The 15,829-nt window shown below is 39.3% G+C and overlaps 1 protein-coding gene across 1 annotated transcript in view; it reads right to left on the bottom strand.

Annotated features, from left to right (window-relative positions):
- The window catches only part of CNTN5 (contactin 5), a 439,109-nt gene extending 429,525 nt beyond the window's left edge, over positions 1–9,584 (bottom strand). The window contains exon 1 of the mRNA XM_070751525.1: positions 9,530–9,584. Within this exon, the coding sequence (XP_070607626.1) occupies positions 9,530–9,584 (55 nt within the window). The remainder of the gene's footprint in view (positions 1–9,529) is intronic.
- Between the last annotated feature and the right edge of the window lie 6,245 nt (positions 9,585–15,829).

The following is a 15,829-nucleotide window of genomic DNA, read 5'->3' as shown; positions in this document are numbered from 1 at the left end:
GGAGGAGGAGAGTGTGGCAGACAGCTAAGAAGGAGATCAATTATCTAGCTCCTCCTTGGATTCAGAACAAGAGTTAATGATACAGCCACGCATGTGGAGTGCGATGCGTAGGCAACAACAACTGAGAGATTATTATCAAAGAAAATGAGGCCACCTGTGGTTGGGTGGGGCTGTGGTAATTAGTGAGGCTGCTATAAATAGCAGCCTGTGGGTTTGGACATTGTGGAGGATTATCTGATCATTGTGTTTTGTGACTGCTTTACTGACTTTGACCTTTTGTGCGCTGATTTTTCCTCACTTTGAAACTAAACCAGAGCAAAGTGTGTTTCACTTTGTGAAAGAAGGAGGACTGTGAATTACCTCACAGCTGCAAGCTAAGTATCTCAGAACTGATAAGGGACTTGTACAAATTACCAGTTTGTTTGGAGACGAGTGCTCTTTGCTATACCAAAAGAGGGCTTAGTTTAAGTGAATTTTCATTATAAAGAACATTGTTTTGAATTTTCAAACGTGTGTGTGTCTGAAATTTGTACCTGTGAATTTTTGGGAGGAGTCTACCAGAGAGCCCGACAGAACACCTTATAAGGTATTATTATAGAATCGTGTAATAACCCTGCAACAGGGTGAAATCCAGCAGGTTCTGATAGGTTCTGGAGAACTGGTAGTGGAAATTTTGAGTAGTTAGGAGAACCAATAGCAGAAATTTTGAGTAGTTCAGAGAACCTGCAAATATTTCCTCTGGCTGGTTCCAGAGTGGGGTGGGAATGGAGATTTTGCAATATCCTTCCCCTGGAGTGGGCTGGGAATGGGGATATTGCAATATCCTTCCCCTGGAGTGGGCTGGGAATGGGGATTTTGCAGTATCCTTCCCCTTCCACGCCCACCAAGACAAATCCACCAAAATACACCATGCCCACCAAGCCACACCCACAGAACCAGTAGTAAAATAATTGATTTTGCCACTGCCCTGCAATAGTAGCAAGAAGTAGCAGCTAAATACAGGCCAGCAATCTTGTGATGCAGATTATAGTGCTAGATAGATAGAAAGAATGTTTTGATTTTGATTTAAATTGAATTACGCAATACAGTGCAACAATCATGTGATCTTGAGTCTATCCCTCTGTTTATGCAGCTTAGAACTGTGTTGGCTTTTTGGGCAGCTGCTGCACACTGCTGGCTCATATTTAAGTGGCTCTGCACTAGGACTCCAAGATCCTTTCACAGTTACTGCTAAAAGATTATAGGGTTTACTGTAAATGGCTAGTATCGCTATGAAAATGAATACTGTGTATCGATCAGCTTTTGGGAAGGACTCTGAGGTCTTCTCATCAGTCCATCTCCAAGCCACTGACTTGACAGATGGAGAGGAAAGGATCAAACAAGAGGGTCAAAGTTCTTTCTCCCATCCACAGCTGGTAGGTCAGGGTGGCAGAAGAGTGATGAAATTTCCATTAACCCTACATATGTTGACCTCTTAAGGGCAGCTTCGGTTCTGGTCTATAAAATAGTTTGAGACCAACTGTTCGTGAAGCCCTGCTGTTTCCAATTTAAAGCCACCAACTGCGGATGGGAGGTACATAACAGATGTCTTTAATGCCACTTCTTGGACCGAAGGAAATGCTTCTTTATGTTAAAAGCCATGAGTGAAATAAAAATGGTCAAGAGGAAGAAACACACATTAATTTTATCTTATTAGTGCTCTGGACTTGTATTTCACCTATCACTTCTAACTAAAACCTGATTGTGTAGAACAGTGGTGAAAACATGCTACTTTCGCCGATACTTCATTTTTTTTTTGAAGGGTGGATTGCATTTTAGGAATATAAATTCTCTCATTAATTTTCACAGCATCACATTTTCAAAAGGAGCTTAACTTAGTCACCCCATTGAGAATGAGGTATGAAATACTGTATAGTATTTTTTATTTTTTTTTAAAAGGAAATATTAAAACATGATATGCTGGAGGGGGGAAATGAACATAATCCAAAATAAATACACTTTTTCAGATATCCAAATCCATTTATCTGCTTTCTAAACCAGATATGAAAAATCTCAGGCACTAGCAATGTATCATACTCCATTCCAGTTTTATCCTGCTCAGAGCTCTTTTCAAAATTCATTCTGGGTTGTTGAACAATCTGTAGTATGAGTTCTCAACGTTCTGAGATACAAGTATAGGCCAATGATAGAGTAATTATTACATTGACTTTACACAGTTTAAAAAACAAAGAGAAATACTGCAACCTCAATATCCTCTTTCAAAACAGGAAAATAAAATATATATTGTTCCATGTCTGGAGGGGGCAGATTTTTACTGATCAATGACATATAATTAAAATATAATTTCCCAAAAACATTTTGCTTGATCAGGCTCCCCCCCACCATTTTAGTAGACATTTGAGAAACATCGGTGTTGTGTGTATGTGCATATCACATTGAGAAGGAAATGGACTTAAAATTGGCCCTTCCTTTAAATGTTGAATCAGAAATATTTTTGGATGCCAAATAGGAATTGTTTGTGGCCTCCCCTTTAGAGGCAGCCGTTTTTTCCCCTATTCCACACTGACGGTATGGATGGAATGGTTAGGGGGTGCGGTGCTATATACATATTTTAATTAGGCTTCCTTCTGGTCACTGGGGTTGGCAGGTTAGGGGTGGAAATGGGCAGTAGGAGCAACTGCGCATGCTCCTTTGGGCATCTTTTAAATGGATGATGGACCGCCTCTCTCCAGGAACTAGAGGTTGTTACAACATCGCCTTCACTGGAGGTCTTCAAACAGAGACTGGACAATCATCTTTCTGGGATGGTTTAATGAACCCTGCATTGAACAGGGTGTTGGACCCGATGACCCTGGAGGTCCCTTCCAACTCTATGATTCTATGATTCTATAAGGAGAGAAGCAACTTAGAATTAAGGAGAAAATGCCTGACAGTTAGAACAGTGATTTTCAACCTTTTTTGAGCTGCGGCACATTTTTTACATATACAAAATCATGGGGCATATTGAGCGGGAGGGAATGGGGGGGCTAAAAAAGTTTGGACAAAAAAATTCTCTCTCTCTCCCTCCCTTTTGCTCTATTTCTCTCCCTCTTTCTCTCTCTTCCTTCGTTCCTCTCTCTCTCCATCCCTCTTTCTTTCTCTCTTCCTTCCTTCCTCTCTTTTTTGCTCTCTTTCTCTCTCCCTCCTTCCCTCCCTCTCTTTCTCTCTCTCTCTTGCTTTCTTTCTCTCTTTTTCTTTCTCTCTTTCTTTCTCTCTCTTTCTCTCTCTCTTGCTTTCTTTCTCTCTCTTTCTCTCTTGCTTTCTCTCTCTCTCTTTCTCTCTCTTGCTTTCTTTCTCTTTCTCTTTCTCTCTTGCTTTCTCTCTCTCTCTCTCTTGCTTTCTTTCTCGCTCTCTCTTGCTTTCTCTCTCTCTCTCTTTCTCTCTCTTGCTGAGCTTCGCGGCACACCTGACCATGTCTCGCGGCACACTACTGTGCCACGGCACACTGGTTGAAAAATACTGAGTTAGAACAATTGATCAGTGGAACGGCTTGCCTCCAGAAGTTGCAAATTCTCCAACACTGGAAGTTTTTAAGAAAAAGATTTTGGATAACCATTTGTCTGAAGTATTGTAGGATTTCCTGCCTACGCAGGGGGTTGGACTAGAAGACCTCCAAGGTCCCTTCCAACTCTGTTGTTATTATTATTATAAAATGGATCAACAAATCATCCTGAATTGTGGGCCCAATTGCCCCCCAAAAAGCTTGGTTGGAGACATGTGGAAGAGCCCTTCATCCGGCAGTCGATAGACAATGACTAAAATGAAGAGGATGAGGATGATGGCATCAACTATCAAGATCATCTTGAAGGAATAGAGCCAACACGTTATAAAAAACGAAGGAGAGAAAGCAATCCTTTCTGTGAATTGAATGCATTTTTTCTCTTTCTTCCCATTTTCTTATACCTTTAATATTTAAGTGCTGTCTCTAAACATTATTTAGGAGCAAATGCCTACATTCATTGTTCTTCTGCCTAAAAGGATTGCAATGAAATATACCTGAAGCTAAAATGCCGAAAGGCCTGACTTAAGAGACCAGGGGAACATCAAGCCATACACAAAACCTTTCCCAGCTTCAGTGAGATAGTTGACTAGCTCAGGCAGAATTATAGAATAATGAGATCAAATGTTACGGTTACAATTACAGCTTATCTTGACATCCTTCGGGAACTGAACAGCTTTGAATTGGAGCAATCTATATACTGTATTAATATCACAGCCTGCTCTGACTTTACTTTGAATGTTCCGGTGCATCAAATATAAAGAATTCTGTAAATAATGAAATTATGCAAATACAAGCTGGCTTGGTTCTGTCTTGGTCTGGCAGAAGCAGAATGGAGATTTAAGACTTCTTCCTTTTGTCCCTAAATAATATTTGATTTGATTTGATTGGATTGGATTTGTATGCCGCCCCTCTCCGTAGACTCGGGGCGGCTAACAACAGTAGTAAACAGCATATAACAATCCAATATTAAAACAGTTAAAAATCCTTATTGTAAAACCAAACATACATACAGACATACCATGCATAAAATTGTAAAGGCCTAGGGGGAAAGAGTATCTCAATTCCCCCATGCCTGGCGGCAGAGGTGGGTTTTAAGAAGCTTACGAAAGGCAAGGAGGGTGGGAGCAATTCTAATCTCTGGGGGGAGTTGGTTCCAGAGGGCTGGGGCCACCACATAGAAGGCTCTTCCCCTGGGTCCCGACATGCGACATTGTTTAATTGATGGGACCCGGAGAAGATCCACTCTGTGGGACCTAACTGGTCACTGGGATTCGTGCAGCAGAAGGCGGTCCCAAAGATAGTCTGGTCCGGTGCCATGAAGGGCTTTATAGGTCATAACCAACACTTTGAATTGTGACCGGAAACTGATCAGCAACCAATGCAGACTGTGGAGTGTTGGTGTAACATGGGCATATTTGGGAAAGCCCATGATTGCTCTCGCAGCTGCATTCTGCACGACCTGAAGTTTCCGAACACTTTTCAAAGGTAGCCCCATGTAGAGAGCGTTATAGTAGTCGAGCCTCGAGGTGATGAGGGCATGAGTGACTGTGAGCAGTGACTCCCGGTCCAAATAGGGTCACAACTGGTGCACCAGGCGAACCTGGGCAAACGCCCCCCCCTTGCCACAGCCGAAAGATGTTTCTCTAATGTGAGCTGTGGATTGAGGAGGACGCCCAAGTTGCGAACCCTTTCTGAGGAGGTCAATAATTCCCCCCCCCCAGAGTAATGGACGGGCAGATGGAATTGTCCTTGGGAGGCAAAACCCACAGCCACTCCATCATATCAGGGTTGAGTTTGAGTCTGTTGACACCCATCCAGGCCCCAACAGCCTCCAGACACCGGCACATCACTTCCACTGCTTCGTTGACTGGACATCTAATTCTTCAGTAAGGAAAATGTGTGCTGGTATAAATTCTGCTAAGCTATACAGCTCTCCAGTAATGAAACAACAACCACGAATGTCCAAGTGTTGGCCTTAACATATGGTGGGCATATTTAACTGCTGAATGGTCAAAGGTCTAATCATGTATATTTAAAGCAAATCAGAACTAATCAAAATGATTTAAGACTATTTCAGAGCATACATTTAGTCTGGACTGTTTATGAATCAAGCCCAGTGGGCTGGCATCAGGCTTTGAAAGGAGAAATAATAAGTGTGTTTGTTTTTAATCTTTGGAGCAGTCTGATGAAAGATTTGGTGATCTGTCAGGTGAAAAATCAATTTCAGTAAAAACCTCTTAGATGGCAGGAGTTCCTTTAAGGTCAGATTAAATTATTACATTCAAGCATAACATTCTTTGTTGATAATGGTAGCTGCAGAAAGCCAACCCAAGGTGCAAGACAATACATTCCTTAGCAAAAATATTACTAGTAGATAATATACATTTTTTTTTTTAAAAAAAGGAGCTGAAACCAAAAACTCCATAGCAAAGGGGTGTCTAACTCAAGGCCCACGGACTGCATCCAGCCTGTGGGGTTCTTAGATCTAGCCTGCAGAGCCACCCTGGAATCAATAGAGGACCAGTCTGTAGTGCCTCTGCTGGAGAAAACAGGCTCCCAAGCTCCATTTTTGGCTGTGACGGCCTCCTGCTATCCTTTGCCAATGAAAATGAAGCTTAGGAGGGCCACCGTCCCGAGCTCCGTTTTCACTGGCAGAGGGTTGCAGGAGGCCATTACAACTGAAAACAGAGTTCAGGAGCCTGTTTTTGCCGGCAGAGCTCTCTGGCCACCATAGTCACTGAAACAAGTGCTCTCACCCCCTGTCCACGCCCCCTGCTCCTTCCCTCCAAGATTAAACACAACTCCCCATGCGGCCCTCAATGAAATTGAGTTTGATACCCCTGCCATAGGACATATGTAGCCCAAACTTCATAAACATTTCAAAGACCTTTTGATCCCAAATAATTAGTATTATTTTAATGGCAGAAAGAGAGTTTACAATTTCTGACTTCAAGGCTGAGGAAGCTTTGTAGGAGGGCCAGCAGCTTTGCCATTTATATAAAAAAGCCAAATATCCTTTTTTAAAAATAATAATAATTAATACACAATACAAAACTAAAATCAAAAACAGATATGAACACATTTGGAAAAAAAAAGAAAAAGAAAAGAAAATAGAATAGAAAAGAAAAACAAGAATTTTAGAATTACAGAAATAAAATAAATTAACAATTGGAGAGATATTTGCTTTCTCATTCCTTCCTTCCTTCCTTCCTTCCTTCCTTCCTTCCTTCCTTCCTTCCTTCCTTCCTTCCTTCCTATATTCCTATATTTTATAGATCTACAATATAATATTATTGTAGATCTATAAAATCTGCGGAGAGGGGCGGCATACAAATCTAAATAATAAATAAATAATAAATTATATTTAACTTGCGGGTTACCATATTTATATTTTCACGCTTTCCTAAATTAACTATATTTCTTAACAACAAACAGAAATTTTTTCATATCTCTTTCCATTTTAAAGTTATAATAAGAACATATCATTAAAAAAAAACCTTTAAAGGTATAGAGACAATAATAACAAAAGAAACAGGGCTGACAAAACAATTCTAGCCAGATATCCTACTGACACCTCTGAGATCTTGCAATGGCACCCTTTAGATCCTGCCAATTGCATTCATGCTTTTTATATCTTGCCCAAGCATCAAAATGTCAAGAAAGATTGAAATATCAGTAGGGAACCGAATCAGCAAATGTCCCAGAAAACCAGCAAACAAATGTAAAAGCGGTAAACAAACTCAGTCTCAGTAAACAAAAATAGAAACAAATGTGACTACAAAAATCCTCAGCGAGTAACACAGATATTACAAATTATTTTGATCCAAATGCATAAGGTACACTCCATGTGTCATTCCATAGGAGAGGCATGTATCACAAAACCAAATTTTTCCAGAGTTAGTTGACTATGAATCTTCATAAACTATACTGTGTGCATGGACACACCACCAGGTTCTTCCTGGTTTGGACCGGTTCGCCCAAACTGTTAGCGACCCTCTGGTGATGTCACCATGACATCACTGACCTGGTTCAATCGGTGTCGGTCAGTGAGCGCCACCATTTTTACATTTTTAAATTTTTTTTAATTAAAATTTGTTTTAAAAAATTTTAAATATTATTTTTTTCTTCTGAGCGTGCACATAAGCCAAGTTTCTGGCACTGTTCCTGCTGTTGGCATCTTGTTTTGGGGTTTTTTAGAAAGAAATTTTTGGCACTGCACATGTGCGCACCCATGCAACATGAAAGGAAGTGAACCGGAAGTGAGGTAAGTTAGAATCTACCCCTGCACACCACCACTCATAATAGTAACAATATAGTCTATCACCAAATATTTCCAAATAAATTCCATATTAATGAAATAGACTGTACCACATTAATATGTAAAATGCATCACATTAAGCACGAAACATAGGGATTAGGATTAGAATTGTAAATAGATTAATCTAAATAGATTCATTCTAAATTGATTAGTGTTAATTCGTTCTAAGTAGATTGGAATTCTATTTAATTCTTTTAAATAGAATTATTAAATAATTGGGCACCTGCACAATCTGAAAAAAAAGGCATAGCTCCTTTATGAAGTTCCTTATCCAAAACACTTTTTCATCTTTGAATCCAAAGCAATCTGCAAACCTTTTAATAATTTGATTTAATTATTAACTAGTAATAGCAATAACACTTAGACTTATATACTACTTCGAAATTATGGAAATAAGATTAAATAACTTTGATAAAAATAAATTAGAGAAGCTGATGGCACGATGGAATAAGGTGAAAAATTATATCTTAAGTAGAATTTATGACGACAATGTGAAAAATAAATCCCAATCACTTTTTGTATGTAAAGAAATGTAAACCGAAGCTAAGGAAGAAATTGAAACTTATTGCAAATAATTTAACCCCCTAAATGGTGGTGGGGTTTTTATTGGTGTTGGGCACTGTTTCTTTAAGTATTTTTTGTTTGTTTGTTGCAATAAAATTTAATAAAAATATTTTTTTTTAAAAAAAGACTTATATACTATTTTATAGTGCTTTACAGCCCTCTCTATGCAGTTTACAGTCAGCATATTGCCCCCAACAATCTGAGTCCTCATTTTACCCACTTCGGAAGGATGGAAGGTTGAGTCAACCTTGAGCCTGGTGAGGATTAAACTCCTGGCAATGGGATTGCAGAAATTCTGCATGATTTGTTGCTGCCAAATTGCAGGCATATAGAAATATAATTATTAAATAATACGCAATCCTGGGAAAATATGCATTTGTTTTCAGAAGCCACACATAGATGCATATTTTCCCATGTGCTCTACAATACATTTTCTTTCTGAAACATTGAACATAGTCAATGTCTTTGGCTTACGGCAGCTACATACATATTTTTTTCAGATTGTAAATATCGGAAACCTGAAGGGTCTATTATTTTGACTGGCGTTCTTTTACCCTGAAATGCTGCAAACTACCATAACAGATTTTGCAAAAACGGTTTTTTAACAGATTAATAGAGTTGTAAGGGACCTTGCAGGTCATCTAGTCCAACCCCGCCTGCCCAAACAGGGGACCCTATATCTGCCCCTACCTAGAATCAAACTCACAATCTCCTGACTGTGAGACAAGAGCTCAACCTCTAGGCAGTGTAATGCAGAACGGCTCCCTCTGCTAATCTCTGTTGTTCTCTGTGAGAAAAGTGATGGATAACTTCTTATTTCAGAATAAATGCCTTCATTTTTATTGGCTGTTTGATAGCTCCACCTCTTTAAGCCACCAATCAGGATACAGGCAAGCTGTGGTTTGTTCTACCTAGCAACTGTGCCATTCCACACTAGCACCTAAGAAGAATGGCAAAATTGAGCTGAGTCTTTCTGCACCTCCTTTCAAATTCTATGTTCCACTCGTATATTAGCTGAATCTCTATTTATCTCAACACAATTTTTTCAACGTTTCTATGATCTGTTAGCCATGTGATTAAAAGAGCAATTTAAGAGGTTGCCTTACCTGACAGGTAGGTAGTGAGTGACAGAAGCACTATGAATTTCCATGATGATGGCATGACGTGGCTTCAAAGATCCTCAGGCCCCGTTTGGGTAGTGGTTAACAGCCGTAGGGTTCCTTCATTAAAAACCCAACCTGTTGAAATAATGCACAAATGATAAATCTTCTTTCTCTCTCTCCCCCAAGGTCCTTTCTGTTCTCTCTCTCTCTCAATAAAATTAAACAGTTCCGAAGACAGGCTACAAAAATGGTGGAAGGTCTTAAGCATAAAACTTATCAAGAAAGACTTCATGAACTCAATCTGTATAGTCTGGAGGACAGAAGGAAAAGGGGGGACATGATCGAAACATTTCAATATGTTAAAGGATTAAATAAGGTTCAGGAGGGAAGTGTTTTTAATAGGAAAATGAACACAAGAACAAGGGGCCACATGGAACAGATTTACATTAAACTTTATATTTCTGCATCTATGCATACATCCTTCGCAATCCTGTACACAAATTGTTTCAACCCCTGCCCTAAAAATGATGCTGTAGAAAAAGTGTGAGAAAATATTATTTTACTGAAAGAGTAGTAGATGCTTGGAACAAACTTCCAGCAAGCATGGTTGGTAAATCCACAGTAACTGAATTTAAAAATGCCTGGGATAAACATATATTCATCCTAAGATAGAATACAGGAAATGGTATAAAGGCAGACTAGATGGACCATGAGGTCTTTTTCTGCCGTCAATCTTCTATGTTTCTATGTTTTTAAAGTCTGGAGTCTTGCATCTGTTGCTAAGCTAATCAGTACATCTCTCTCTCTCTCTCTCTCTCATTTTCACTTGCACTGTCCCTTCAAATTTCTCTTTACCCCATCTTACAAACAACATTGAAGCGTGGAACTCATTGCCGGACTCAATTGTGTTAACCCCTAACCCCCAACATTTCTCCCTTAGACTCTCCACGATTGACCTCTCCAGCTTCCTAAGAGGCCAGTAAGGGGCGTACATAAGTGCACTGGTGTGCCTTTCGTCCCCTGTCCAATTGTCTTTTCTTTCTCTCACTTATCATATATATTTTCTTTCTTTCATATATCCTCTCCTCTAAGTTCACTTTATCCCTATATATATTACTACATGTCTATTTTTCTTCCTATGCATTTGTGTATTGGACGAATGAATGAAAGAATGAATGAATGATTGAATGAATGAATGAATGAATGAATGAATAAATAAATAAATAAATAAATAAAAACATGAAGATGGACTTATTCCAAGTTTCTTCCTCATTCTCCCTTCTGTTTTTGGACTTTGTAATTTATTTTCTTGTCCAAGTGTCTTCTTAATAACTCATTCCTTCCTAGCCCTCTTAATGGTTTGTTCCTATTTTCCCAGAGGATAGCTGCAAATTCATATACATTTACCACGCGTTTGCACCAACCTCCATCCCCACTCCTTTTCACTATGAAGTGAAGCAGTGCAGTCATTCAACTGATTATAGAAATAAACCAATATGCCTTCTGCAGAAGCCATGGTGACGCACTGCTTAGAATGCAGTATTGCAGGCTAACTCTGCCCACAGCCATGAGTTTGATCCTGACTGGCTCAAAGTTGACGTGGTCTTTCATTCTTCCAAGGTCTGTAAACTTGAGGACCCAGATTATTGGGGGCAATATGCTGACTCTGTAGATTGCTTAGAGAGGGCTGTGAAGCGATATATAAATCTAAGTGTTATTGCTATTGCTACTTGAATGTAAATGCTGCCCTGTTAACAGTGAAGGGTTACAAAAAAAATTAATACCACACTGCGGGTGTGGCTTATTTTGTGGGCATGGCTTGCCAGTCATGTGACCGGGTGGGAGTGGCTTGATGATCATGTGACCGGGGCGGGTTAAAAGTCATGTGACTGGATTAAAGGTGGCCAACTTGACGTCACTCATGTCAAGGGTTTTAGTTAGGGTTAGGGTGCCTGTCCTCTTCTCGCCTCAAAGAGATACAATTTCCCTATCTGTTTACTATTACTGAACATCCAAAATATACTATTTAATTCTATGTATATATGCCATATGTGTACATACGTATAACACACAGACACACAAAAACAAAAATTGCGTAAGCAACTTAAAACCCACCTCTGCTGTCAGGCATTGGGGAATTGAGATCCTCTTTCCCCCTAGACCTTTACAATTCTATGCATGGTATGTATGTATGTATGCTTGGTTTTTATATTAATATATTTTTAATCATTTCTAATATCAGATTACTATTTTACACTGTTTTATTGTCGCTGTTAGCCGCCCTGAGTCTCCGGATAGGGGCGGCATACAAATCCAATACATAAATAAATAAAAATATACATTATCTACTGCACAAATTGTACATAAGAAGAGCCATGCTGAATCAGGCCAAAGCCCATCGAGTCCAGCATTCTGTGTCACAGTGGCCCACCAATTGTATGTGTATGTACACATACAATTTCCGGGTCAATTGTATGTGTATGTACACACATACACAATCGCATGCACAGCTCTTCTAAAATTATACACATTCAACCTAATTTACTGCAATAGGAAAAACATACCCGGATCCTAGAAGGGGAAAAAAGAAAAAAATCAAAATGTTTCTACTGGTTCTGCCAGTTCTGTGTACCTGGTATGCAGTTATGAGCCCATCACTGCCTGTTAAGGACCTTCACTGCCTGTTAAGGACCTTCACAGCCATATTACAAGAACAAAGTACAATGTTCCCTCACTTTTTGCAGGGGATGCGTTCCGAGACCGCCCACAAATGTCGAATTTCCGCGAAGTAGAGATGCGGAAGTAAATACACTATTTTTGGCTATGAACAGTATCACAAACCTTCCCTTAACACTTCAAACCCCTAAATTGCAATTTTCCATTCCCTTAGCAACCATTCAGATTATTACTCACCATGTTTATTTATTAAAGTTTATTAAAAACATATTTATGAAAGGCAGACGAAAGTTTGGCAATGACATATGACATCATCGGTGGGAAAAACCGTGGTATAGGGAAAAAACCCGCAAAGTATTTTTTAATTAATATTTTTGAAAAACTGTGGTATAGACTTTTCGCGAAGTTCGAACCCGCGAAAATCGAGGGAACACTGTATACTTTGCTGTCGGTGTAAAGCTATTCTGAATTGTATGAAAATAATTCCAATCTCCACCTCGAGGTTCGACTACTGTAACGCTCTCTACATGGGGCTACCTTTGAAAAGTGTTCGGAAACTTCAGATCGTGCAAAATGCAGCTGCGAGAGCAGTCATGGGCCTACCTAGGTATGCCCATGTTTCACCATCACTCCGCAGTCTGCATTGGTTGCCGATCAATTTCCGGTCACAATTCAAAGTGTTGGTTATGACCTTTAAAGCCCTTCATGGCATCGGACCAGAATATCTCCGAGACCGCCTCCTGCCGCACGAATCCCAGCGACCGATTAGGTCCCACAGAGTGGGCCTTCTCCGGGTCCCGTCAACTAAACAATGTCGGTTGGCGGGCCCCAGGGGAAGAGCCTTCTCTGTGGCGGCACCGACTCTCTGGAACCAACTCCCCCCGGAGATTAGAACTGCCCCTACTCTTCCTGCCTTCCGTAAACTCCTTAAAACCCACCTTTGCCGTCAGGCATGGGGGAACTGAAACATCTCCCCCTGGGCACGTTTAATTTATGCATGGTATGTCTGTGTGTGTGACTGTTAGCATATGGGGTTTTTTAAATATTTAAATATTTTAAATTTGTCTGATTGCTTATGATTTGTTTTTTACATGTTGTGAGCCGCCCCGAGTCTTCGGAGAGGGGCGGCATACAAATCTAAGTAATAAATAAAATAAATAAAATCTCCTCGGAAATTCAGAAAGGTATATTGCCTCTGGTCCAACCCTGCAAATTCACTTTGAGTGTCGCTTGATGTCAAATTCAGGTGGTTTCCCCCCAAAAAGCACGTCTGTCTATCAAACTTTCATCATGTAGTCTCCGATACTGACAAAAGGAGGACAGTACAGTATTTCATCCAGGCAGCCGTAACTGTATTTATGAGGAATGCCAGCTACTGTGAAGCAGAAACCTGGAATGGAAGTAACTTCACACACATCCTCCTTGTAGCTCATCTATCTCTTTGGAGAGATACCTTCCCAGTGAAATATGCCTGTCAGTTGCCTTTGTTTCTTCTCTTCTATGATAATCAGTGCTTTAGTCTGTTTCTAGGGCTGGTGAAGTATGTCTTACATGAATATTGTGGTGACCGAGCTGTTGGAAAATGTACGTTCTAAGAATATTTAACTTGGCGTGGTTATTTCCTCCCCCGTTTCATTTTATTCAGCAAGAGGATAATAGCAAAGAATTATGTATTAAGAATCTGGAAGCTACTTATTAGTATTCTGAGGTTATCCTCAAAAAAAAAAAAGATAAATGTTTTTGGACTATATAGAAGCTGAAGGAAGTGTGACAATCGTAGCCAAATGGCTAAGCCTGCGTAGGAAAATCCTCTATTTGAAAAAAAGATTCAAAGTCCAATTTAAGAGGCAGGTGGAAAGGAATCTAGGCTGGGAATACAAAGCCTCCAAGACAGGCAGAAACATTCAGCACCTGAACAGCAGATTGAATAGGACACTAGCAAATATAGTAAGAATTTTTTTTTAAAAAAAAGTTTATGGTGAAATATATTGCTGTACTGTTTGTTTTGATAAACACGTTTATATATATATATATATATATATATATATATATATATATATATATATATATATATAGTCACATGTTTAAGCTGAATTTGAAAATTAAGGGAGACTAGGATAGATCTATTTCGGCCTTATTTTGGCCTCATCAGCTAGCCATACCCACATTATTTTACTGAAAGAGTAGTAGATGCTTGGAACAAACTTCCAGCAGATGTGGTTGGTAAATCCACAGTAACTGAATTTAAACATGCCTGGGATAAACATATATCCATCCTAAGATAAAATACAGGAAATAGTATAAGGGCAGACTAGATGGACCATGAGGTCTTTTTCTGCCGTCAATCTTCAGACTGCATGTCTGTAACTTGTTGCTTGTATCCTTATGATTTATATTAATATTGATTGTTTCCTGATTCTTGACAAATGTATCTTGTCTTTTTATGTAGACTGAGAGGCATATGTATCAAAGACAAATTCCTTGTGTGTCTAATTTATTCTATTCTATCTGTACTTAAAGATAATCTTTGATTTACAAGCCTTCATTTTGTAAAGAGCCATGTTTAATTACACAACTCATTCATAACCAATTGATACAAATTCTGTAGGAATATAATAGCAGAAAAATATATACAACTTTGTCCCTGCTCCTCTGCACAAAAGCAATACACAATAGCAATTTCTTCACGTAAAACTGCGTACATTCCTCTAGTTCTGTGGTGGTGAACCTATGGCATGTGGGCCATTGCCCCAGGCTGTAAATTAAGAACCACCTGTAACAATTCACATGCTCCAGATGAGAGAAGTAGAAATCTCTACTATTTTTGTTTTGTTTTCACTTTTTTGTTTTTCTTCCAAATCTTACTCCTGACTAGGCCTCAGTTAGAATTCAATGGCTCCAGACTGCAGTGGGCCTGTTTCCGTATTCTGAACTGCGCCCGAACAAAAATGAGAGTGTTGGAAGATTAAGCATTATGGTACATGCCAACAATTGTGATAAAATGGAAATGCATTCAGGAGAGCAAGTGAATCACCCAAGATCTAATTCATTTTGCAATTTGAGACCGGAGGGTGGCAAGATTCATTGCAAATATGTGAAATCTGAAGGCAATAAGATTTTATTCAAATCAATTCAGGAGTCAATTTGATAACAGTTCCCACTGTAGGTAGAGTGGGAACGTATTAAAGGACTTTCAGCTGTTTCCATTTTGGAAAAATGGGATAAATTTAGGATGATAGTAGGCTGTATAAAATACAGTGCACTACATTAGTGAAATATTCTCCCTGTAAATCTTCTGTAAGATGAGAAAAGAAACAGCATCCTTCCTCTAATTTTCTCCTACAGGACTTTTACTCCTCACCACTGTATTGGATTCCACCCACCTGTATTGCTGGTTATTTTTTCTTCTTTCCTTCCAACATTCTCAGCTTTAGAGTACAGAGAAGTATATTTTAATAATGTGTTTCAAGTAAAAATAATTGGAAAGTTGTTAGTGATGATACATTTGTTTCCTTTGTTGTCCAAAGGAAGAACCATAAAATGTTCTTTGTTGTATTTTCAGATGTCCCAAAATCAAAGAGGCTACTACCAAGAAGAGAGAGTCAAGTTATTCTCTGTTCTGTCTGG

Source organism: Erythrolamprus reginae, chromosome 4, assembly GCF_031021105.1.
Source record: "Erythrolamprus reginae isolate rEryReg1 chromosome 4, rEryReg1.hap1, whole genome shotgun sequence".
NCBI lineage: Eukaryota > Metazoa > Chordata > Lepidosauria > Squamata > Dipsadidae > Erythrolamprus > Erythrolamprus reginae.
Note: the sequence above shows the minus strand (reverse complement) of the source record. Positions and strands in the feature narration are given on the sequence as shown.